Source organism: Meleagris gallopavo, chromosome 7 (genome assembly GCF_000146605.3).
Source record: "Meleagris gallopavo isolate NT-WF06-2002-E0010 breed Aviagen turkey brand Nicholas breeding stock chromosome 7, Turkey_5.1, whole genome shotgun sequence".
Classification (NCBI taxonomy): Eukaryota; Metazoa; Chordata; class Aves; order Galliformes; family Phasianidae; genus Meleagris; species Meleagris gallopavo.
The window spans coordinates 3,324,025-3,348,887 of record NC_015017.2 but is presented as its reverse complement, the minus strand read 5'-3'; the positions used below and the strand labels follow the sequence as shown (position 1 = coordinate 3,348,887).

At 39.5% G+C, this 24,863-nt stretch overlaps 1 protein-coding gene across 1 annotated transcript in view; it reads left to right on the top strand.

Annotated features, from left to right (window-relative positions):
• SPAG16 (sperm associated antigen 16) overlaps positions 1–24,863 on the top strand; it is a 351,197-nt gene that overhangs the window by 163,262 nt on the left and 163,072 nt on the right. Inside the window, exon 12 of the mRNA XM_031554276.1 lies at positions 16,282–16,425. Coding sequence (XP_031410136.1) covers positions 16,282–16,425 — 144 coding nt within the window. The remainder of the gene's footprint in view (positions 1–16,281; positions 16,426–24,863) is intronic.

Sequence of the window (24,863 nt, the reverse complement as noted above, 5' to 3'; positions counted from 1 at the left end):
TTTTAAGGATATTTGGTAGGTATATTGCAGGTAGCAAAGAAAAGGAAAGAAGTTTCCAGTATGTCTTTTAAGTCAAATGTAATCATAAAATTTAGTAAGATCTAAAAACCTTAGCAAAAACAAAACAAAAACTTGAGAGAATACTATTTTGAAAGAAATCTGTTTGAAAAATACGGGGATAAGGGGAGGAACTGAACATCATGTCCCCAATTTGTTTGCAACGTGTGGTGTGTGATAAGCAGCAACGTAACCAGTGAAGTCTATGGCTTGAACACACTGACCAAGTGGGATTGTGGCACTGTCCTGATGAGTTGTCTGTTCAAAATGTCACAAATTAAATTTTTGATTTGCTGCTAACGCATGCAGAAATTGTAAAATGGATCTTCTTGCAAACAAAAGAAAGAAAATGGCATTTAGAATGGGAAGTCCCTAAGGGAAAAGCTATCTGTGCTGTGCTGTTTAGAGGGATGTGTCTCAGCAGGGTTTCCAGTTTTCAGTATTATAATGACTCTCTCAAGGTTCTCAAGGCTTCTAAACTAGGTCAGTGCATAGACTGGGGGGAAGGAGGGAAACAGGCAGGATGGTATTGCTGTCTGTGGCTAAGAGTCCTGGTGAAAAATGTGTGTGAATTACATACGTGCATTGTAGGTATGAAGAAAAATTTTAATTCTCAGGTGGTTTGGCAAGAATGAGAGATAATGGTCTTGAGTTGTACCAGGGAAGGTTCAGGTTGGATGTAATGAAATACTTCTCTGTAAGAGTGATAGTGCAGTGGCACAGCTGCCCAAGGTGTGGAGGGTAACTGTCCCTGGAGGTGTTCCAGAGCAGTGGAGATGTGGCACGGAGGGATGTGGTCAGTGGCCATGGTTGTGTGGGGTGGTGTTGGGCTGGGTGAATTTAGAGGTGTCTTCCAACTTTAATGCTTCTGTGATCTGGAAAACAGCAAGGCAAATTCACTCACCCGGTCAGTGTAAAATGAAACAATTAGGTGTATGGAGAAGTGTGTACCAGCAGAACAGAGCTGGGGTGTGGTGGGTTTTTGAACTATCAGCTGATGTTTGGCCAAGTGGAGCAGGAAGGTTATCTGCTGGAGAGCAGAGAGAAGCTGCACAATGGCTGCAGACAGTAATACAATAAATAAATTCTGCATTTTTTCCCCTCTCGGTGCAGAGAGGCTTGCGTTGATGGTGGACATGCATTTGAAGGGAAGGCCTTCACTAAGTTTTTAGGGTAGCACAGTTTTATGAGTTTGAATAAGCAGAGAAAAGGGAAGCAGAGGGTAGCTGCAGCTGTGCAAACGACAGTTTGCTTTGCTTTGGTGCAGCTGCACGGGCATCTGGGGAGAAGCCCATCAGTCCCAAGCAGTGGCTTCTGAAGAATTCCCCAAATCATTTTGGTTGTATGATATCCCTACAGGAGGCTATCATAAAAAATGTTATATATGTGTAAGCTTGTCTCACTTCCTTTGGAAAAAGAGCATTGAGTTGTGAGTAACAAGACATAGGAACAGGAAAAAAGAGAGCTTTCCTGTTGTGATGCTGCAAAGTGGATGGCAGCTTGCAGCATGCCATGCATGCAGATGGAGATCTGCAGCTCCAAGCTGCTGCAGGAGAACTTGCAGGGGATGGTGGCTGTAGGAATGGGGGTCATTACTTCGGATGTTGCCTGAGCTGCTGCTGCAGTCTGTGTACTTCTGGTGGATTTCTGCATTTCTTTCGCTTGTGGTCGGTTAATTAATAGTGTGCATTAGTTATAGTGAGGGAGTTTATGGAGGAGTGTATTAGTGCTTCATTTACATTAAAGAACAACATGATTGATGTGCTAATTACATGGATACTTGTTCTCAGTATTCTATGTAAGTATATCCAAATATAAAGGCCAGCTGCAATTGCAAGCTCTGGTAATGTGTATACAGCAATGGGGCAAAGCATTATTTCTCAGGTTCATCAAATAAATTTTTCATGGTATACAGCTCAGGCAAGAAGTGGAGCCTTCAGGTTGGACATGAGGGAGCTGGGAATTGAGACCTGTAAGTGCACAGTATTGTGCTGATACCTCTGCACAGGTGATAGAAGGGCATGGGGCAGTAGTTAAGTTTAAGGATGTAATTAATCCTTCTGACACCAAAATAAATTGCTGTTGTTTGTTGTTAACTCTGCTTTGTGGAGTGAATTTTGTACATAAAGTTTTGCGTGCAGCTTAAATGTTGGGCTTCGTTAGCATCACAACTTGCAGCATCATACAGGATCAAATGGTGTTTTAAAATACCAGCAATGCTCTACTTTTGTATCCCTTCAATAAACCTTGTTCTTCTGAATTTACTCATTTTGAGCCCTTGAATTAGTACAGAGAGCCCAAATTCCTCTTCAACTCGTGTGTGGGAGTAGGTTTTAAATAGAGCATTATAAAGCTGTGCTTTTATACACCCGTGTACACTCAAATGTGTGATTTATTTACTATTTTTAAGGGAGATTTTAGGTGTGGTTTAACAGGCTGTAGTATTTTGGCACAGCTGCCTTCAGTGTTCCCTTACTTGTAAAGCCTTAACTGTTTAAGTACGTTTATTTGTACAGGTTTGCAAAGGTAAAATAAACTAGGCCAGATACTTTAGAAGCTTTAAAAACAGTTTAAAGTAGATGTTTCTATAAATCCTGGTTTTATTACTTTGCAGTTACTTTGTGAAATTAGGATGTGGGGCATTGTTTCCTGCTGCTGGTGGCACACAGCTGATCAGTGGCATTTACAGAGGAAGCACATGAAGGAGCTGTTTGCATAGCACTACCTGCTGAAATACTAAGTCAGCCCAAATTCCCATGAACTTCAGTAGTGTTTTTTTCCTCTAAGCGATTGTGTGTACAAGTCTCACTGACTGAATAGAGCATTTCTGTTATGACATTAATTTTGAGGGTCTGGCAGCAGGAATTTGAGCATGAACACTGCAGGACTACATGTTATATGCTAAGTAATGCCATATGTTGGTATGTAAACAGCTCAGCATTTGCAAGGACCTGAGAGAAAACTGTCCCAAGCCAAGCATGATGATTCAGTCCTGGAAGCCTGCCTCTTGCTCACCACGTATGTGCTGTGGAGAAAACTGGGAACTATCTTAGGAGCAGCCGTATCTCAGGACAGATGCACGTGGAAGCCTGTGATACAAGGCAGATGTCCTGTTGTTCTGTAGGTATAGCTCTGTACCTACTCTGTTTTCAAAGCACAGCAGGCATTTTGAAGGTGTATGTCTGGAATAGCTAAGTTCCTTTGAATGATTTTGGTGAGCTGGGGAAGAAGCAGCTCAGCGTCTCTGTTGGCATTACCAACTTCCTCTCTATGAAAACAGTGCCAAACCAAAAAGCCATGCAGGAAGGAGCTCTGTGCCTGTCACCTTTACTTGATGTGCTGAAGTTGAGCATTGGCACAGCTTGCTTGCTGACTGACACTTCACTTCCATCTCTCTGTAGCTGTTGTAAGGGATTTTTTTGTCTGCTCAAGATAGAGAGTTCAAGCTTTTTGCCTGCAGATTGCTTCCCTTTGTACTCCACATGGTAGGGAAAATCATGAGGCTGCTCTTAGATGACCACAGCTTTATACGTAGTGGTTTCAGTAATTTCATCAGCTACTTTTACTTTTGATGCTTTTACCCAGTGAGCATTATTTAAAAAAATGAAAAGAGAAGTTATGCTTTTTTCCAACCTTCCAAAAAATTTAGGGGATTTTTCATTAGAAAATGAAACAATATTAAATTCAAACTGACTTGAAGTTTTCTGCCAAATTAAAGCGATTAATGGTAATATAGTTTGTATTAATTCCTGAGTAACTGATGGTTTAAGTTCTTGTTTATGTGTTACAGTAGAGCAGAACTTGTAATCTTTAATCTACTATAAAATGCTTACATAAGAAGCATTATTTAGTGCTTTCAGAGTCTCAACATCTTTCTGTTATGTATAAAACTAAACTTAATCCAAGATGTGCCTCATTAGTTTTCTCACTACACAGAGTATAAGATTTGCCAGCATTGGTCTTTAAATAGTATTTTGCTCTTCTACAATTACCATACTGATGATTTTTTCCCCTGTGACAAATAGATTATGGAGTTGTGTTGTTTCTCTCTGCTTCCTAGCAATTCTTAAATAACACTCAGCTTGCCATAGGGCGTGTGCATCAGTCTGCAATGTATGCTGATGAAAAGTAAGGGGTAGCCTATGGATATTGTGATTAGTATGTGTGATAGAGCTAGATTCGTGTACTTGGTCAGCTGCTTAGGAATTGTGTAAGGCTGATAAAGAGCTTTGTTTAGATTGCTGGTTTTTATTTAGTACAAAGCAATCCGTTTTAGTCTACGAGATTTTCTGATATCTTGAGTTCAGAGGAACTGGGGTCTGCCCTTCAGAAAACTTGCATGTTCATTCTGGAAATGTTAATATAGATGTCACTCATAGCTACTGCTGAGAATATAGTCTCATCAATGATGGAACAGGCAATCAATGGTATCTTACTATTTCACTCAGAAGGACTCTCTAGAGCAGCTGCTGGCAACACTTCTCATGTAGCGTCCCAATTCCTGTTCTCTGAATAACCCAGTATCTTGGTAAAATATGCAGTAATGCAGATGTGCCTTATTGCTGATAGGAACCTGTTCTTTGAGATTGAGCTTCATACCTTTGCTTCATCAGCAGCAGGTCTTGTTACTATGTACATGATTTTTTTTCTAAATGGTGCCCAAGATGCAGTGTCCTATTGCTTCCAGATTCTTCTGCATGGTTATTTTTTTTATAGGAAAAAATTATTATGCCACCTGTTCTATAAGTCTCATGTCAAGAGTAAGTAGAAACCTCTCCTCATTCATAGTCCTATGGCATCTTAATGATACACTACTCTTTATATGTAGAAAACGTAGTGTTTTTGGTGGTTTTTTTTTGTTTTTTTTGTTTTTGTAGTGTTCAGATTCTAATGGATCCTTAGCAATCTGCAGGCTACTGTTTGCTAACCAAAGTTCAGGAATCTATTTTTCTCTTGTAAACACGTGTTTTATTGTACATGCATCGCCTAATGTGGCGATGGCAAAATAGAAATGAGGCTTTCTTAGCTCTTTTATCACTTGGATGGAGGATGCTAAAGACTTGGAAAAAAAAAGTCATAAAATTCTATAAACTGATTTGTAAATAGACTTTCTTTCCACTGATGACTTAGTCTCCCAGCAATACATCAGGCAACTTTCTTCCTCTTTTTCGTGCTCCAGAAGCAGGGCTGTGTTGAATACTTTAGAAGTACTTATCTGTTTCTTTTTGTTAATGAGCACTGACGGTGGTCGTCTTTTGAGACTGGTCTTTATCCTTCATTATAGCTCAGTTTGAAATGAATCAAAAGCCATTTGGAAGCAGGATAAATGCTGACCCTTAAGGTAAGTATTGCTATAAAATTGCAGTTGTTGAAAGTAAGCAATCATTTCAGTCGCTGGTATGTTTTTACCCTTCCAGCACAGTATATAAACACTGTCTTTGCAGGATTCTCACTTTTGGATGTTAACCTTAGACAGCTGCAGCTAGCATAATAGTTACGAAGAGGGCTAGAAAGCGTCCTTGATCCTTTATGCTGCTGTGCTAAAGGAGGTTGTTTCTAGCAGGCTAGCTGCTGGGCTGGCTTCCTGACACAGCAGAAGATTTAGTTTCTTAGGGCTGTCCTAAGATTTTAGAACTACTACTGAATGTGCAGCCGGGTCTGCAAATGGTAGTGGAATGCTAAGAAAGGTGGAAAGTTGTAATTGGTATCCCATCACTTGAATTTGACTTGAGAAAAGGCATTTTTCTAAATATGCTTGACTTGAAGGTTTGTTTTATTTTATAGATGTTGGTCTTGAAAAGAATCACAATTTGAGCAGTGAGAAGATACCTTTTAGAGAACTTTGCTAAGGAGGCAATAGCCTGCAACTGGACTGTAGTGCTTCCATATATATGAGAGACTGCCAGCAGTAATTTGTAACTGTGTGCACATTTGTATGGACTTTGAAGTCTTCCATCAACCTTTTTTTGATGAATCTTAAAATTTAAAAATTACAGGGTCTAATAGGTAGTTTGGTACTTCTCAGAAGATATAGAGAACTTTGTGGCAATTGAGAGACTCGTGAGGATTATTATTCTATGTGAGATCATCATCAAATGAAGTATTACCAGGTATTTGTCAAAATTCTGTACAAGTTCTGTAGTCATTACAACAACGCTGAGATACCAATGGTATAAATGCAAATTGATACAAAGGTAGGAAAGCAGGGCTGCCTCTTGCCACATCTGGGAGGGGAAGCATGGCATTGTGTAAACAGTTGGGAATTTCTAGCCTGTGTTGTTGATAGTTGCCTAAGTGAAATGCTGGAGTCCAGCTCGAGTAATGTTCTAATTGGTCTGCTGCTTGCAAATGTGGGCAATAAATGTGACTGCAAAGGGTGTTCTGGGCTATGGTGACCATGAGCTAAATGAATACAGGATCCTGAAGAAGGCTGGAAAGGTGAGCAACAGTGTTAGGGCTCTGGACTTCGTGGAATTATACCTGGGCTTGCCTAGGACACTGCTTGGCTGCATCTCTTGTGACACTGCCATCACAGAGAGCTGGCTGATTTTTAAGCATTACTCACTGCTCAGGAGCAAACCGTTCCTTTGTGCACGGTACTGCAGCAGGAGGTTTCTCTGGCTAAGCAGGGAGCTGCTTAATTAACTGGCATGTGAGAGGGCAGGATATGGGAAGTAGGAGAAGTAGAAGCTTTGACAGGCAACATAGAAGCATTTCCTGAGGGGTCAGTGACAAAATCAAGAAATCCAGCCTCACCTGGATTTGCCTTCCAAAAGGCAATCCAGTGATAGATAATAGTCTGCTCCAGAGGCCACTACATACCGTCTTGGCTTAGGAGGGAGAGGAATAAGCCAGCAGTGGGAGGGTTACAGAATAGAATCATAGAACCACCAAGGTTGGAAAAGATCTCCGAAATCCAGTCTAATTATCCACCTATCACCAATATTTCTCCACTAAACCACATCCCACAGTATAGCATTTACATGCCTCTTGAACACTTCTAGGATGGTGACTCCAGTCCCTCCCTGGGCAGCCTGTTCCAGTGCATTCTCACTCATGTGGAGAAGAAATTTTTCCTAATATCCAACCTGAACCTCCTCTGGTGCCACTTGAGCCCATTCCCTCTTGTTCTATTGCTAGTTACCAAAGTGGATAGAAGATAGTTAAACGTGTGATGTCCTACATCATTATAATTGTTACTCTGCTTGCACGGCATGTATTTTCAAAGGTTTTGCTCAGTAGGATGTCTTGTCTTTTTTTTTTTTTTCAAGCAGTGGTGCATAATTTTATAGCAAACCCATAAGCTGCAAACAGAAGAATAATTTGATTCTCCTAAACATAATATTTTTTTTGTTCAAGTCTTCCTAAACATCTCAGGCATTCTTAACTTCACTTTGTACTTAGTCTGTAAAAATTAATCCATAGAATTTTTAAGGAATTATCTAGTACAATCCATCAGTCATTAAGTCTATAGTTCTTGGAGGTGGGTATTCTCTCTTTGGTAGAGTAAACTGCATGTTATGTGCAGCTGGAGAATAAAGCTGGCCAGATATTCATTTCAGTTCCCCCAAAGAAGATTATTAACTATTATAACAGTTTAGTAAGGCAAATGTTGGCATGTCTTGCAGTTAAGGTCTTTAAATATTTATTGTGTGTGTTTCCACCAGGTAAGCTTCAGTACAAACCAGTGGTATGGAATGGGTGCAAGAACTTCTTGGCTGAACTCCAGTGTTTGTTTCATTCTGAGAATTTCCTTGGGAAATCAGTTCTGTTCAGTGTTTTCATTAGCAGTGAGAGTGATGGAATACAGAATAGCTTATAAAATATGCAGATGACACCAAGTTAAGAGAGGATGCAAATAACTTTCTTTATCAGATGAGAATTCAACATAAACTTGACAAATTGGCGAGGTTTCATCAGCAAGATGAAATTCAATAAAATGCATGCAATATGCTGAGGAAAAATAATTCAAATGCACAAATGTAAAATGGAATGTGTGTTGAGAGAAAACAGGAAGCTTAGACTTCAGTGTCCTATTTATGCAAGTTAGGGAAAGGTACTTGTGGAATGTGTGAAGAGGGATGTGGTTTCTACCATGTTAGGTTTAACAAAGCCTCTGCTGACATATTGTGTCCGTGTTTGATCTTGACTTTTAAGAAAGTTTAGTGAATTGGATGAGTTAGGGAATTGAGTTTAAGATGTTAGTAACAACCATCTGATAAATGAGATTTTAAGGAAATAGAAACTGTTCTCTGTATTCTTGAGAGAAGTATTAAGGAAATCAGTGTAATTTACATTCAGAGAAATGAGCATTCAAAAAAAAACTTTAAGTGAATCTTTCTCCTCCTCCAAACACCTAGACATGTCATATAGAACATTGTTTGAAGGGAGAACTTACACAAGTGTTTGTTGGGTGAGTCTACACAATCCATCCCAGGTACAAACTGGAGTCTGTCAGCCTATATTTCTGTAATTCTGTGCAGGATTCTAGAGTAGAACAAATAGCTTGGAAAACGTCTCTCTTGAAACATCATGGAACAAGTCGAGTGGCCTGCTTTGTTGGGAAAACTGTGCAGCTAATGTGAGGGGCTCAGCGGCTCTTTTGGGGTTTGCAGCCTCCATTTTAGGGACTAGAGAGTTGTGATCTCTTCTGAGCCCAGAATCCATTTCTTTCTCATGCATATATGTCTGATTACAAAGATTGTCAGCAATAAGAGCATGATTTTTGTGTATCAGTGTTTCTTGGTGCTGGATGCAACTGGAATCCTAACTGAAGAAACTATTTACTTACGCAGCTTTCTCTCCATGAGTTTCCATTAATTCTGTTGCTGAAAGCATTTTTCTGCATTACCGTACTGAAACAGAGCACAGAGCATACCCTTCTCTGCTTTGAAAGTTTGTGTGAAGGAAACACGGGAGGAAAGTGACCTTGAAAAGTTAATGCATTTGTTTCTTATTGATTTAGAAAAGTGAGTTGACACTTTAATGCCCTAATTGCAAATTATATTTATAAATATTTTCTTTAGCAACCTTGATAATTTAATAGAAGTTACCAACTGGTAAGTTTCAAGTAGTATCATTCTAAACTCTTATATACCACAACACTGCTCCTAATCATCTGTGAAAAAGCTGCCATGCAACAGGAGCCTGGGAATTGCTAACAGTAATGATGAAAACTAATTCAAACCAGGCCACAGATAGGAGCTTTTGAGAAAGCAATCTGCATCTTTTCAAGTTGGTCAAGCTAAAATTGCCTTTTAGAAAAGCAGTTTGTCTTTCATTACAAGGGAAGACAAGCTATTATCTCAGTACCCCACAAGCACAGGTCAAAAACAGGCAACAATTACCTATTGAGTAGGGAAAGGTTTATGCAAGTTGCTTGCATTGCCTTTCTCTTTGCCTTGTGTGTATGAAATGGTTCATTGTCACAGGTTTGGTGTTTAAAAAAAATAAATATAAATAAATATATATATATATATATAGGTTCTTGGGAAAGGTTGGCCTATGATCTGGCCTGAGTTCGGAGTTGTCATGTGAGGTGAAATCTCTTTCAGAGCTAGATTTAAGACTGTGCAGGCCTGGGGGGGAATCTGATTTCAGTGCTATTTTGAATGCTTTAATTTTATGCTGCTGACAGTAGCAGCCATGGTTTAAATCATTCTGGGGTGGGAGGGGAGGGAGGGATAGTTCTCATTCCCCAGTGGAGTCACTGGGGGAAGACGTGAATATTTCAACATTTTTTATTGCTTCTAGTTTTTTGTTGCTGCTCTTTCTTTTGGCTTAAATACTTCTTGCAGTGCAACAGGTACCTGGTAAGTTGACTCAGCTTGGAAAATTGATTCAGATGCGCATGAAATGAGAACTTATGAACTCAGAGTGACTCATGGATTAGTTTGTTGTTGTTCTGTTGTGTTTTTTTTTTTTTTAACATTTAGACTCATAGAATATCTCCAAACTATGTGATCTCTGTCCGTTGTTCTATGCCCAACTTTGTCATCATCTGAATGGTAGGACAATGGAAATAAAGAAAAACAAAACTAAGATCAGCACAACAATGATAAACTGGAGTCTGAAAATAAACAGTAGCTTTCTCTTAGTAACGTTGCCTGGATTGCCCACTGCTTTGGTTTAAGGCAATTTAGATATGCTGTTTCTCTAGTGTGTAACAGCTGACATTGTAGGCAAAGTGACTTTTTGGGCCAGCAGTAATTATCAACAACCTTGTAAACAAAAGGAGGAAATGAATAAACAAAGATTCTCTAAGAATTGATTTAGATTCATGCCTGTTGTTATTTACAAGCATCCTAGATAAAAGGCTTAATGTTGAGTTGCTGAGGTTTGCAGTACATGAGTATATAACAATATGGACAATTTATCATATAGGTTCTAGGAAAATTCTCTTTCTGTGATGTGATTAAGGGCTCTATCTTGAGAGGGATTATGTATGTTTTTAAGCTAATATGCTGTGAAATTATCAGGACTCCTGGCAGTGCATAATTCAAGAATGTGCATATACCTAACCTAAATAAAACACATGCAAATCAACATGATAGTTTTGAATTTTTCTAAGATGTGATGTAGGGCTAAGCTTAGCTGTTAAGAAGATAATGATTTTAGAGTGGCCCAGCATGTCCGTAATCAAATCTAATGCAGTAAAACCTAGGTAGGTTACAAATACTCAGAAAGCTATTACAAATTAGTGGGTTTTGATAATAGCAAACACAGTGGATAAAGCGATCAAGCACGGAGCATCACAAAATAGGCTCTACTGACTCATCACTACAAATATGTTTATATCTGTGAGTGATAATGATGCATTTAGAACAATTATTTGTGGAGGCTTTGTATGCTGTGTAGTGTTCGCTTTTTGAAGTTCTTTTTTTGTTAAGAAAAAGGGTGAATTCATGTTTTTCCACAAGAATAAATATGTTTGCAGCTAAGATTGAAGATGTTTTTTGTGTAATAGTGAGAATAAGTACATTAGATAGCATTTTAAATTATTAAGTCTTATGGCCTTTTAGAAATGCGGGTTGAAGTTTCTGTATGACTGTTTTCTAATCACTGTCTCAAGGCTTGCTAGTCAAGCAAGACAGATGAAACGAGGAACAGTAAGGTCCCAGCAACGGCTATTGCTCCCAATTCCTGTGTCATGGGTGTTTTGGAAGCAGACCAGACTTCTACCAGACAGGACTGAGATTTTTAAACATGACTCTGAATGAGATCAGTCACAGACTGCATTTACATAAATGAATCAAAAGATACAAGCTCTGTGCTGTGGGTGCTTTCTCCTACTTACATTCTCTTTATAGTTTGTTTTTCATCCTTTTTTTTCCTTTTCAGTTCTTTTCTCTTTTGAAGGCTTTCTTCCCTGTTCCCTTTTGTTACAAAGAGACATTTTAGGACCTCAAACAGAAACGCAAAGCTTTTCAGTTATGCTATCCTTGCATAATAAGCCCCTGAATTAAATGTCAGGGTTACAATTGTTGCTCAAGTACACTGGCAGGTGAGACCAAATAACTCGAGCCAAGATGAAAAGGTGGTAGAAATAACTGTACTAGTGAGATGTGGTTCAAAGAAAACAAATGAGGGCAAAGTGTAATGGGCTTAATGGCTAATGAGGCTTCTGTGGTGTGTTTGCTGGGTGATGTGGCTGAGGGCCAGACCGCATCCAGCTTCTTGCTTGCTCAGCAGGGCAGGAGGAGGAGGTAGGCTGAGAAACTAACAAGATGGAGACCTTCCCCTGATGCAGCATAGGCTCTGCAAAGACTGCCATTCCTGTCAGGAAAATCCTTCTGGCAGAGGCTCTGCATGTGCTGGGTGGCAGGGAGAGCTTGGATAAACTTTACACTGGGGACCAAATTTTGACAGGAAATTGAGCACGAGAGCCATTTTGGTATATCCTGTCGTCTTTGCTGCTGTTGTGGAGATAAAGAGGAAAAAAAAAAGTGTACTGAAAGGTGTTTGAGAAAGGAGCTGACTGAGTACTCGGTCCTGTTGCTCCCTCTGCACAGTGCTCGTGATGGGAAAAAAATAGAGTCCATCCTGACTGCCTGTGGACTTTCAAGCTATCCTCAGATAATAACCAGCCTTTCTAATGATGTAAAACTCCTGTTTGGTGTCTTACTCTGTACTGGCCCTAACGTTAGAGATCAAAGCTGCAGAGGGGTGATGGCACGGACCCTCCTCACACCGTAGACCGTGTGTAGGGCCTAACTGAAGCGCCTTGGATTTCTGGCCTCCATTTCCCTGCGAACACAGGAGGTAAAAAACTGCAATGCAGGTACATGGTGCAGCCTGCACATCTTAATTTCATAACGGATTGGTTTGATTCTCTAGGGTCTCAGCACTAGGTAGGTGCCAGCAAAATTGGGGGCTGGAATAAAATTTCAGCTTTTAAAAACTCTTTAGATTTTTAGGCCCTGTTCCAGCAATGTAATTAGATGTATGCGTGTGAAGAGGATCCCTGATTTCAGTAAAACAGTTCCTAAAATTTAAGCACACGTCGTTCTGCTTTGAGGCCTTAATGAAAAGCCATCCTCTTGAATTCGGTGCCTGTGATATTCTTGCCTTCAAAGCCTGCTCTGCTTTTCCATTCCAGCATGCCTGGAGAACTTAATGGTAGAGGTAGAGAGATCTGTGTTTCCCCAAGTTTCCGTTATAAGGCTGGGTTTTGAGCTATTGTTAATTTCACCAGAGTGTTGCTCCTCAGACAGAAATTTTCTGTGTTAATTTTAGAGTTCTGGACTCCTGCTGCTCCTGCAGTCTCCTGAGATCTTGTACGTTAGAATTGCTGAATATCCATTAATTTTTTTTGTGACCTACTCTAGCCCCTGAAATTATTTTTGAAAAAGTAGTTGATTTTTTCTTATACCTTAGTGTCCTGCATCTGTGAAATTAGGGTTAACTGCAGTTATTTGTGAGAAGTGGGTTGAGGTGGTGCTTTTATTAAGTTGATGATTGCCCCTCAGGTATGAGCGCTGCGTCGCGCATTGGATGAGGTGGGTCTCTGGAGGAGCATTGCTACTGTAGGACTTGGAGGTACCTCAGGCATCAACCAGTCTGGTCTGCCTGGGTAATAGATGCAAGGTGTTCTGAGAACTTTAAGACTAGCCTAATGATGGCAGGTAGCTGTTGGTTCCAGTGCTGCAGCAATCTTACTGCCAGAAACCTTTCCTTATCATCAAACTGACACCTCCCTGCCCTGGTGCAGTATAGTCAGTGTTGGTGTTAAAACAAACAGACAGCTTTAACACTTTTTAACCAGCAGATTGATTTTGTACATACGGAGTGATCAAGTGCAGAACGTATTGAGACTAAGAGTGTTTTGCATCTTGAAGATAGCATATTTTTATGTATTACTCAAAATAAATTAGAATAATCGATGATTGTTTTGAAAGCAAATTACTGGGAGTACTATATATCTTCCATGGCAAGTGCTGAAGAAATGAGAATGGCTTATAATGCCAAAATGAGTTGTGTAAACATGGGTACATATACACTCAACAGCAGCGAATCTTTGAGTTTCTTTTTCTTGACTGAGTCTTTTCTGATCCCACTTCCATCCCAGAGGAGGAGAAAACCGATGTTTCTATCACGCGTGTTCCATTATTGATTTTCATTGCAATCTGCCCAAAGTCACCTGTGCTGGAAATAATTAGAGCCTGTGAACAGAGATGAAGCAAAAATCTATAGTGTGCTGCATTGCCAGAGATGAAGACAAGGATGCCTAATTAACATTGCGTATAGAACTCTCTTTGGATGAATGGGCTTCCCTTTCTCAGAAGCAGTGCAACAGTGGTTATGTCACACACTTGCTGTTAATTAAATAGTGTGCACTATGTCCCTACAAAATTGGCATGGAGGAAAAAAACATTGGACAGCAACTTTTATAAGAGTACTGCAATTAAATGTCTGTGAAATATGTTCTTGTGGGCTTTGTTGTGATGACCAGATGTTTTCTTCTGTGTGAAATACACTTGATGGATTGTCTTTAAGCTCTCCAGAAATTTCTTATCACAGGATAAGTTCAGACTTCTCAAAAGTTGGACTGGAAATGTGTTGGGAGGGTTGAGGGAAGGAGAAGTGTTCCTAGGAGATGAGGCAGGGTGCCTGGCAGCACAGCTCACACTGATAGGCAGCTGCAGCCGAGCCAGGAGTGAAGTCTGTTCAGAAAGCAAGGGAGTTGTGTCAACTTTCCTTTGAATCTACAGTGAGAGAGTAAGTTGTATAATGCATCTACAAAAGCAACTATTTAGGAAGATTTTAAGAGAAAGAACTGATACACAGTCTTAATAAGCATGCACTCAACTAACACAAAATATCGTAAGGGAAGAATTAGAGACTGAGAGATGGAGGTTTTTCTATCTGAATTATCTGAAATAGATTACGAGAAAAACGTCAGCTAATCAATGTGATGCCTATATGCACTACTGTGTGCATGCCAATAAAGATTCTATTTAATGCAACCTGTCTTGATGTTTCAGAACATGACGAAAGAGCAGATGTATTCCTGATGGATTCATCTTTTATAGGTATCCCACTAATTCTTCTGGAAAGTGGGTTCCTCTTTTTGCATAGCACACGTCGTAGTGCTACGTGCCTGCATGTATTCCAGAAAACGTTGTTGTATCAGCATTTTTCTCCCTGATAGTGGGGGAATTCTGGGAGAGTTGTTCTCACCCAGTAATTTGCAAGCCACTGGCATGCCTTCTCAAGATTTTAATTTCTCTTCTTTTATCTCTCTTTCCTCCTTGCCCTCCTACGTATCTGTTATGGCCAATCTAAATGATAGAGTTGCTCTCTGTGCATCTCTGGAGAATTAAAATAACATCATTCCCTCCTTCTCTTTTCTCCCTGCAAATGCAAAGGAAGTTACTCTTATTTAGGTCAAGACAAAAAAAAGAAAACACTTTTCCTCTCTCAGAAATTAGAGAATGAGTAAAACCCAAATATCTTGATCTAACAGATGAATCCAAGTGTTGAATCGGTAGGAATCTTCCTAGATTATGCCTTAAACTGCAGGAACAGATGTGCTAGTTGACATAAGTGTGTTTTTGGCATTGGTTTGACAGAGGGAATCGTGTTTCCCCATATAGTAGAATCTGCAGTTCTGGTTTAGGAATTTTATGAAATAATGGCAGTGCAGGAGGAAGATCCTATTTTACAAAAGATATTTTTATGATAGCGTAATTGTGTGCCTTTTATGACCTCTCTTCTCTTCCCATTTAGCTGCTTGGCATCTTCTCTCTCTATTCTGGTTCTGTTTTATAAGCATTTATCTCTGAAAACTGTCAGCTCTGGTGCACAATTGAAATAGGTGCACGCACAGGATGTGATTCCTTTCTCCCTCATTACATTTTAATTCTGAACTCCAGATTAAGTCTATTTAAATAATACTGGGACTACATTCAGCTCCTAGACACTTTTTGATGTTCAACAAATGGTAAAGCATAACAATAATTTAAATCAAATAACCAAATCTGTATGAAATATGCACTTGTTACCTTTCCAAGAGATTTATTTTCTTCTGTAGATCCATTTTGGGCTGTGCTACATTTGCCAAATCAAAAATAAACCAAGTTTGCAGTATAGGAACGTAATAAGTATGTGATTTCCATTATGTCCCAGTGTGCTGTATAATACAAAATGGAAAACACGTTTACATTATTTGAGTATAGAGTTGAAATAGATTTTCTGACCGTAGCCTAATCCCAATGAATTGGTGCTAAAGTGATGGCAGAGCCAGTAGCTACTGGACTGCAATTTTAGCTATTTCTCAGTGCTAGAAGACTTCAGACCTATGGGGACAGTGGAGAAAACAGTCCTTTTGTCCTTACTCCCTTCAACTGTCAGCAGGAGGCTGACAAGCCAGTACTTCTGAAATTATTTTGAGTGGGAAATAAAGATTCACACTGGTTGTGCTTGTTTGTGTTATCCTGTTGGGTTTTTCTAAGAACAATCAAAGTGCTTAGAAACATACATTCGAGTGTTTTAATGCACTGGAACTTCAAGAGGGTGTGGAAACAACTCTGGTTTCACAGATGTCGGTCATGTTCTGCTCTTATCATCAGTAGAAGCAGAAACTTATCTGTATAGCAAGTATTTTAAATTCTGATTGCGATAGAGAGCATCACACTGTTTATTTAGTCCAGAAACAGTCATGTTTAGATGTTGCTGAAATGATACTGATACAGAATATGACCTGCCTTTTTTTTTTCCCCTCAGCTTGGCCGCACATCCCCTGAAAGACATGGTAGTCACTGGCAGTGATGACCACCTCTGGAAAATGTGGACTTTTCCTGATGGGGACATCATCGTGGTGGGTGAAGGTCACACTGATTGGGTTTCAGGCTGCTGCTTCCATCCAAGGTTAGTGCAAACAGTCCCCTGAACAAGTACTAATCTCTTCTGGGGAGTGCTTGTTTGCTCTTTCTTTGCTCACTGGCCTGCTTTGATGACTTTCTATTCTCAGCGTAACCCTGCGCTCTCTGCTGAATTTCCAAACATGTAGATAAGTGTTCCTCTGGCTTTTGCTGTGTTGACTTAACATTGATTGCTTTTAGTATTTTGTACGTCTTAAACTTTGTCCACGTGCCAGTGCACGTAACAAGGAGTAATGAGCTTTTAGATCAAGTTGACCGCATATTCTTTGTGTTCATGCACTGTAACAAACACGGCTCCATTATTAAAAATACAGAAAATTTGTTTTCTTGTATTATGTCACGTGACTAGATGAGTTCTAGTTTACCTGGAGAATAAGAGCATGAGCTTTTCTCCTTTTTCTTTATACAGATTTGAAGCCGAATTAGTAGACAAATGTGAACATGGAAAATGAGAAACAAATACTTAGGTTACAGTGGTCCCAGAAATGAGCCAGAAGTTTAGTATATTTCTTGATTGTTCTAATGAAAATAGTGCTTTTATACTGTAAGAATTTTTTTTTTAAGGCTGAGTCTCTGTATATTGATTTTGCTTCACATTTTTGAGGCTGCAATTGTGATAGAGCCTGTTACTGTTAATGAAGGTCTGTTAGGGTACTCACCTCTGGTTTGCTTATAAAAGGAGCATTACTAAGCTTCTAACCTCCTATTTTTGTTGTATTTATTACTCTGTATCAGTTCTTTCCTTCATGAGAACTTCATAATGCCTCACAATTTTTGATATTGTTGTGAGTTAAATGTGTGTGCAGTCCTGCAAGCACTCTAAAATCCCACTTTTCAAAACCTCAGGAAGCTGGAATAATGTTTCCTGGGGCAGATTTTAAGCCCTTCTGCTTTGCTTTTGCAACTTTTCCTCCTGTAAAACATAGCCCTTTTCATTAGACACTCCTGCTTGACAATATTCTGTTTCGTGTATATATCCTTAGAAACAGTTTCATAGATTTGAAAGGAAAAAGTGGTATGTGACTTCAAAATCCCGTATAGTTGAGATGGGAAGAGGAGAGACAGTAAGTCTCAGCTTCTTACATCAATATTGTAGGAAAAAATTTCCATTATTGGGTGACAGGTTGCACCAAGTTTGTGAGCATGCTGGACATCCTAAGCCTAACTTTTAGCTGAACAGAATGCTGCCTTGCTTCTTACCAGTTATGAATATAAAACTCATCGTAGGGAAAGAAAGGGAAATACAATTAGAAGAGCATGTTATCATTTATAAAGCTGCTGGGCATGCTAATCAGATTTCGATAATGCATTGTTACCATGACACCCGCTGACTCAAAGACTCAAAACTGTTTTCTCATTAGTCTTTGACCAGAATACAGTCCTTTCAATAGACTTTCCTATTTCTCATTCAATTATTGAAATTAAAATGAGTTGAGGTACATCATTATTCACTTGCAGTATAAATTGACTCCTGCTGAATGCTCTGGAGTGATTCAAAAGCAGTGCTTCTACAATATTGTCTTATGTTACTGGAGAAAATATATAATGTGACAGAAGGCATTTAATCATACTTTTTTTTTTTCCTCCTCCTGTATATCAGGTATTCCAGAAATGAAAATAGTGAAGTAGAAATGGAAAGTTCTCAGAAAAGTTTTCTGGAATCAAATATAGATAGCCTAGTTTTATTTCTATTTTAAATATTCAGTAGGACGTTCATCCAGAAGTTGAAAAGAAAAATATTTTTGTCTGGGATGTTTAATTGTGATGTGAAATATGGGTTAAATTCCTTCACTTCTACATCTTCTTTGTTGTCCTCTAATTTTTATTTTCTGAATCTATAAAATCAGGTTTAGATCAGTCTCTGCCTCTAGACTGAAAGATGATCTGTATGTAGTGGATAGATGAGAGCATGTGATGTGCTGGACCTCCTGTCTATATGGTGCATTGTTACATTGTGCCTGATGCTCTTCCATCTGTAAAAAGAATCTGTTCCCTGTAAGTTCTCGCTGCACAGTGGTGGCTCCCAGGGCACTGGAACAGGAGCAGACCAGCTCCGTGTGTGCAAAGACAGCACGACATCAGTTGTGATGCTCTCTGCAGATTTGAGTGCAGAATTTTGCCTTGAGCTTTTTAAATAAAAGTAAAACTTCAAACAGGTCCTGTCATCAGCAGACTACAGCAGCTGGATGGAGGGAGGAGAACAGTGCTTTCTCTTTGAAGGTTGGATGGCAACTGGTCAAACTTCAAAAACAAACACTCTTTCGACTCCAGCCTGGCTGAATGGTACTCTGTAGATGAATTAGCTGTTGCAAGTGCCTGTCACTGCTGTAAACTATCACAGGAATTATATTATTTTTACAGGAATATTTTTCTTTTTATGTTTGTGAAGGAGAGGGAGCCTGAATGACTGTTGTCACAGCCATCCACGTGAACTTGTTGTTAGCTGAAGAGCTGTGCAGTCTGCTTACAGACACCAGCTGGACTGAGTTGTAGGTAAAAGCTGCATCTCCTGAGAGTTTCCAACAAACAGGTTGAGGATGTTTTTGCTATACCTTCAAGAACTTTAGTCTGACTGCACTAAGATATTTCAGAGCATGTACTGGATTTATCTTCATCACTACCATTCCTGAATGACTGAAAGATGAAGCTTTGTGGCGTAGCAGAGGTGTGTTAATGTCCTAAAAAGTTCTGGTGAACTGTAAAACACCATATTTGTGCTAAGTACATGTCTGTCTGTAGTAATGTGTAGTATCCTTAATGTATTTATAAATATTCAACAGGTCAACCCTTGTGAAATGCTTGTAACCCTTTTCATGCAAGCATTCACCTCTACGGAATACAGTGAATTTCTATTTACAAACCTTTGAATTGGAGGGGAAAAAAAAAAGCACCAACTGTAGGTTCTGAAAGCTATTTAAAACTTGCACTGAAAATTGTCAAATTGTCAGCTCCTCGTAGCCTCCTGTTCACCTGAGACAGAGGCCAAATTGCTTGTATCTTTTCAGTTGCTATTTGAACTCAAGGAGCTGCTGAGCAAAGAAATCAAAGCTGTGGTTGGTTTGTTTATTATAACAAAAAAATGCCACGAGAGTTACCTTGAGCTGCATGGATTTTCTGTGAGTTCTGTTGCTGTTGGAAAACTGCAGGTGGGAATTGTCTCCTCGGTAATTAGGGGAGGGAAAAAAGATAGGGTAAGTGCATCAAGCATTTTACAAATAAAGGTAGTTATGATCAATACTGCAGAAAAAGGAGATGATGAGGTCTGAGCAAGAGAAAGATGAGATGCTGAGCCAAAAGAACAATCCATGTTCTCCTAGAACAGAAGCAACTTTAGATTGTCTGTCAAAGCTAAAGGAGGTGATACTACATCAACAAAAATCTGAGCGTGGATAGGAAAGTGTCATGCAAAGACAAGATGCAGGAAGAATTAGCATAATATCTTAAGAAGGTGGATGTGAGGCCTTGAATAAAGTGGAGAGAGGAATTAATGTTTGCAGCTGGGCTTGAATTCTCCAGAAGATTTAGGGGATTCTGCAGAACATCAGAGGAGGCTATTGACAGCAGAGATTTTGGTGTTCCTGATGTGATTGAGAGGTTAGTGATGATCAGCAATGAAATGTCTTAATATTTGGTCTGCAGAAGTGCTGGCCTATAAAACCATGGTGTCTTCCAACTGTGTAAAGCTAAGCAGCACAAAGTTGCTACCAACCATTGGCCAGTGTAGAAGCAGCCAAAAACTGCTTGCTTTAGTTTTGCCGTGGCTCCAGGGGAAGCTTAAGGCATAGGATATAATATGGAAAACACAGTTGGATGCTTGCAATAATCATTTTCCACCCTGAAATGTGTGGTGCTATGAGTACCTGAGTACTTGATGGTGGCTTCCCAAGTCCAAAATGCTACTGGAGATCCTGAATGAGAGAAAGATAATGATGTATTCTCAGTTCTGAAGAGCAGTGAATGATAAATGTGTAACTCTGGAAGTAGACTGTTAAGAGTGGAACCCATTTCCTCGTAGCACAGAAACTTTTAAGGTTAAAAAAAAAACAGAAAAAAATCCCTAAGCAGAATTGAAAAGTCAGAATAAACTGAGAAACTGAAATTAGGTAATTATTACTCAGTTAAGTCCTTGGTTTTATTTTAACATGATTTAAAATTTTTATTGTTTCATCAGTTGGACTTAAAAAATAATAATAAAAAAAAACAACAAAAAAAAAACCTATCCAGGTATGATCTGTAGTGTGAAAAGAAAGCACTGACCATAAAGCCATGCGGTAATCCAGGAATGGAGGAAGGGCATGGAGAACCTTCTGATGGAGCTGTGGGGGAGAGAGGCTGGGTTGAGCAGGGGAGGCATTCGTGGGAAGAAGGAGGGAGCAGGATTTCAAGACAGCTGTGATCTGTTGTTCAGCAGTAACAGGCAGAATCTGACACTGCCCTCTGCTCGCTGAGTCCCAGAAGGCTTGTGCTTGGAGAAGGAGGGAGATGCTGAGGAGCAAAAACAAGACTTGACAGCTTGGCAGGTATATGTACAATTTCAGCATCTCACAATGGACACACTTGTGTAGCTTGAGAGGTGGAGTGCTTTGATTATCAAGGTGAATTGCAAATAGGGAGCGTTCCTCTTTTTTCATCCCTTACCTCTGCAGCTCCTGACTCCCTACAGACCAAACTGGTGAGGAGGGCTCTATTACTGGTAAATACTGATGCGTTGATCCATGCCAGCCCTCCTGACAGTAATAATGCTCTCATATATCAGCGCTCGGTGAAGAAACAGCTTCAGGGTTTGAAGAGGGAGAGACAGATGACCTGACACTAAAACAAATGGCTGGCTTCTGTTCGGTTATGTATTGCAACTAATATTTTTTTTTAAATAATGCTGTATGTGACACAGAAGCCTCAACAAATGGAAGGATTTGACTCATTGAGCGTAGGTAGGTTCTTTAGTAGCATCAAAACAACTGAGATGGTTTCAGAGAGGTCATTGATAGGAGCTCTGTATTCAGAAACTCAGAGGTGGCTGTGAATAAATGGTCCATGAATGATGATCTTTAGAAGACTTCTGCTAATTTTTCAGTCATAAACATTGAGTACCACACTTTGCAGAGAACCAGGCTGAGACTTAAAAGCCGCTAAATCTGCTCTGAGAATTAACATAAGAAAGAGCTGTAAGACTCATGTTAATCACAAAAGTCTCCATTGGCTATCAGTGAAATAGAATTTTTCTGATTTGTGCCATGACATAGATGCTTTAAAGCCCTATTCAGGATTTCCTACAGAAACAGATGTTTTCTATTTATCCTTTTATTACTGTTAATAGCTATTAAAGAAATGCAAGATAGACCTGCACTTTTTCCTTAGGACTTTTGAACAGTATTTCTGTCGTAAAGGCATAATGATTTAATTTCTTTGATTCTCCTGTAGTTGAACAAAGCCTTCAGTTACCGGGTTACATATTCAGTTTGACAATGGATAGAAAGTTCTTCTGAGGGGTGTGATTAATTTTCAGTCACCTAGCAGGCTGTAACGCATCGCTTTTAGCAGACTGCACATCTGGTACAAAGTCTCATCAAACTGAACTCATACAGGAAACTCCCTTTGTTTATTCTGCAGGAAAAAGACTATTTAAGAAGTCTTTTAGTCAGTTCCCCAGCCTACAGCGTTAACCGTGGATTTGGTGTTTTCATAAAAGTATGATAACATTTTAATTTCAAAAATAGTTTGGTCTATTTCAAAAGTCTTTGGCAAGCTTCAAGCTTCTTATACAAGGAAACAGTCTTTGCATAATGTCATTCTCTCTCAAGCCAACAAAGCCTACTATTTTTACTTCACAAGCATGCTTGAGTGGGTGGGCATTACATTTCCTTTGGGATTCTCAATCTCATTATTTTTTATCAATAAAAAGCCTCTGCTGGACAAAGGAATAAATCACATATAAATGAAATATGAGAGATTACACGAGAAGCCCAGCTTCTGCTTAGACTAATCCAATATCTTTGGCCAAACATCTCAATGTCAGAGGCTTTATAAGTATTCTACAGGATCAGTCTGGCAAAAAGAAATCGATAACCAGGTAATGGATTTGATTAAAATTTTTCCCCTTCTACCCACTCTCACAAGCCAAATGTTTCTACCCATACTAATCTGTTCTGGCATGTGCAACTGCTGGTTATTCTCTGTGGCTTTCTGGGATGTGTATCTATAATAAGCTTTATATCATTTCAGAGTGACGTGTTAACTATTGGTGAGTATGAGCTTTAAGAAAAAGCGATATATGTATCTTGTTTTATTTTCCTTTAGAGATCAATTCTGCAATGTGCCTTTGGAAAATATGGGATGGCAATAATTGTAACTTCGCTACACGTTTAGATGCTGTTTTGTTGTGCAGAATTGGCCTTTTTTCTGCTGCTCCTGCCATGCTGAGGAGCATTTTCTTATGTGACCCAGATACCAAACAGATGTCCAAACTTCTAGATGTTTTTGTTGTTGTCAAGTCATCCTTATCCACCTTACCTTCTATCTTCTGCCTTTGTGATGGTTGTACCAGCAGACTGTGGGCCATCTGTATTATTTGACTTCAGAGTCATTTGTAATTAGGCTGGTAGCATTTTCCAGGGATTGTTGCATCTACGTTTAAAGAAGTACAGTTTCCCATATCAGTAGGAAGAAAAAAGCAAGTTGCTATTGTGTAAATTTTGAATTTTGAGGCTCAGGTGCTTCAGTTGTGGAGATTTGCTGGGAGTGTGCCCTACTTTTCTCTTTCTAAATAAATTCTTCACTTACCAGAACTGTCCTTTAAAAGCTATTCAAAGCTAGAAATACTTTGCAGTACGAAATACAAAATGCAACATGTTTCTTTTATATCAGGAGCCTTAAAAGTCTGTCATTACATTGATTTCTTTAAAAAGCAAACGATCTGTGCTACCATAGTGTGGTTACTGAGTGGGCTTCATTTTTCACCCAGAACGACCGTGCTTTATTGGAAAACCATCTTTGGCTTCTCTTCTTGGTTGGTGGAAATATTGACCACTCCAAGTTAGTGATTCGCTAATAATATCTCCATTACAGTAATTCAACAAGCAGCAGCAGCAGAGAGAGATGCTGATGACAGGCCAAGAGAGGAAGCTGGCTGACAGAAGGAGCAGTCTTCCTACTGAGCAGTCCAAATGTATATTTCAAATAATGACAGGAGGAAAACTCATCATAATAAAATGCTGCCATTTGATGAAGCCACTTTGTGGTTACCTTCACAGGTGGCTTTACATACTTGTTAGAATTTAAAAGTCAGTCGCTGGAAACATCTGGAAATCTTTGTGTAGAACTAATGAACAGAGGGCTTAAGGTAAACTGCCATCCTGTTCCGAAGAGCAGTAATTTCCCATCAGTACCATTTGGTTGAATGTCTTGTTAGATATTTCTGCTGATTTGCAGGTATGGCTCAGACTTGTAAAAGCTGTGGTACAATGGGAGCTGTTTCAAATGCCCGCAGTCTGGTTGTTGTGTGTTGTTTGCAGTAGGCTTTAGGGCTTTTCTGCATCTGAAGTGAAGTCAGGTCTTCTGCATTTTAGAAACTTATGATAAGATGCTGATGCCAATTGCTTTATATCTCTTTTCTACGTTTCTTGTGTTATTGTAAAGGAGTTGTTGTTGTAAATGTTGTGGAAAGCGTAGCTGGTTTATTCATCTATTTGTATGTTTTGTCTGCTACATGTTCCTTCCCTTTTTTATGTGCATACAGAGAGGCATAACTTTTTTTCTCCTGTTTCTTGAGGGAAGGAGAAAGGAATGTGGCTTCTGAAACGTAAATTCCCTTTCACAGGATGTTTATGTGAGCCTCCAAGCAAGCTACCAACGTAGGTTTGTCCCTTGTTCCCTAGAGCTAGTGCTGTCCTAATGGCAGTTCGTTGTCAGCGGAAGAGAGTGGCTAAGCAAGAACAGACAGCTAACGTGTCTGTAAGATGCTAACAAAAAAAGTTGGAGGCAATCTTGCTTCAAAAGCGTATCATAAAGACTTACAGAACATCTTGGGAATGGCTCAGAGCAGCACCCCTATGGCAACCCCCAAGCAGCTCAGTGCGCAAGCAGCCCTCAGGCCAAAGCCATGCCACAAAACCCCATCTCTCCCACCAGGGGCTGAGTGCAGGGTCACAGCCACAAGTACCAGCAGCTTGGAAAATGAATGCTAGGATAACATTAAGCTTTTGTTTTTGGAGCTTTCTGCTAAAACTGTTTGGTTTTTTGTCTGTGTGTGTACCTAGGGGTTTGAGGAAGGATTACATCTCCCTCACAAAGTAAATAATGAGTAAAGGCAAGGGATATTTAATTATATAATGTATTTTATTGGATGATATTTCTCTACTTTTCTGAGTAGTAAATATTTAACTACCGATGTTTTTTTCTTTGATGTCTGGCCAGTCTTACATGCAT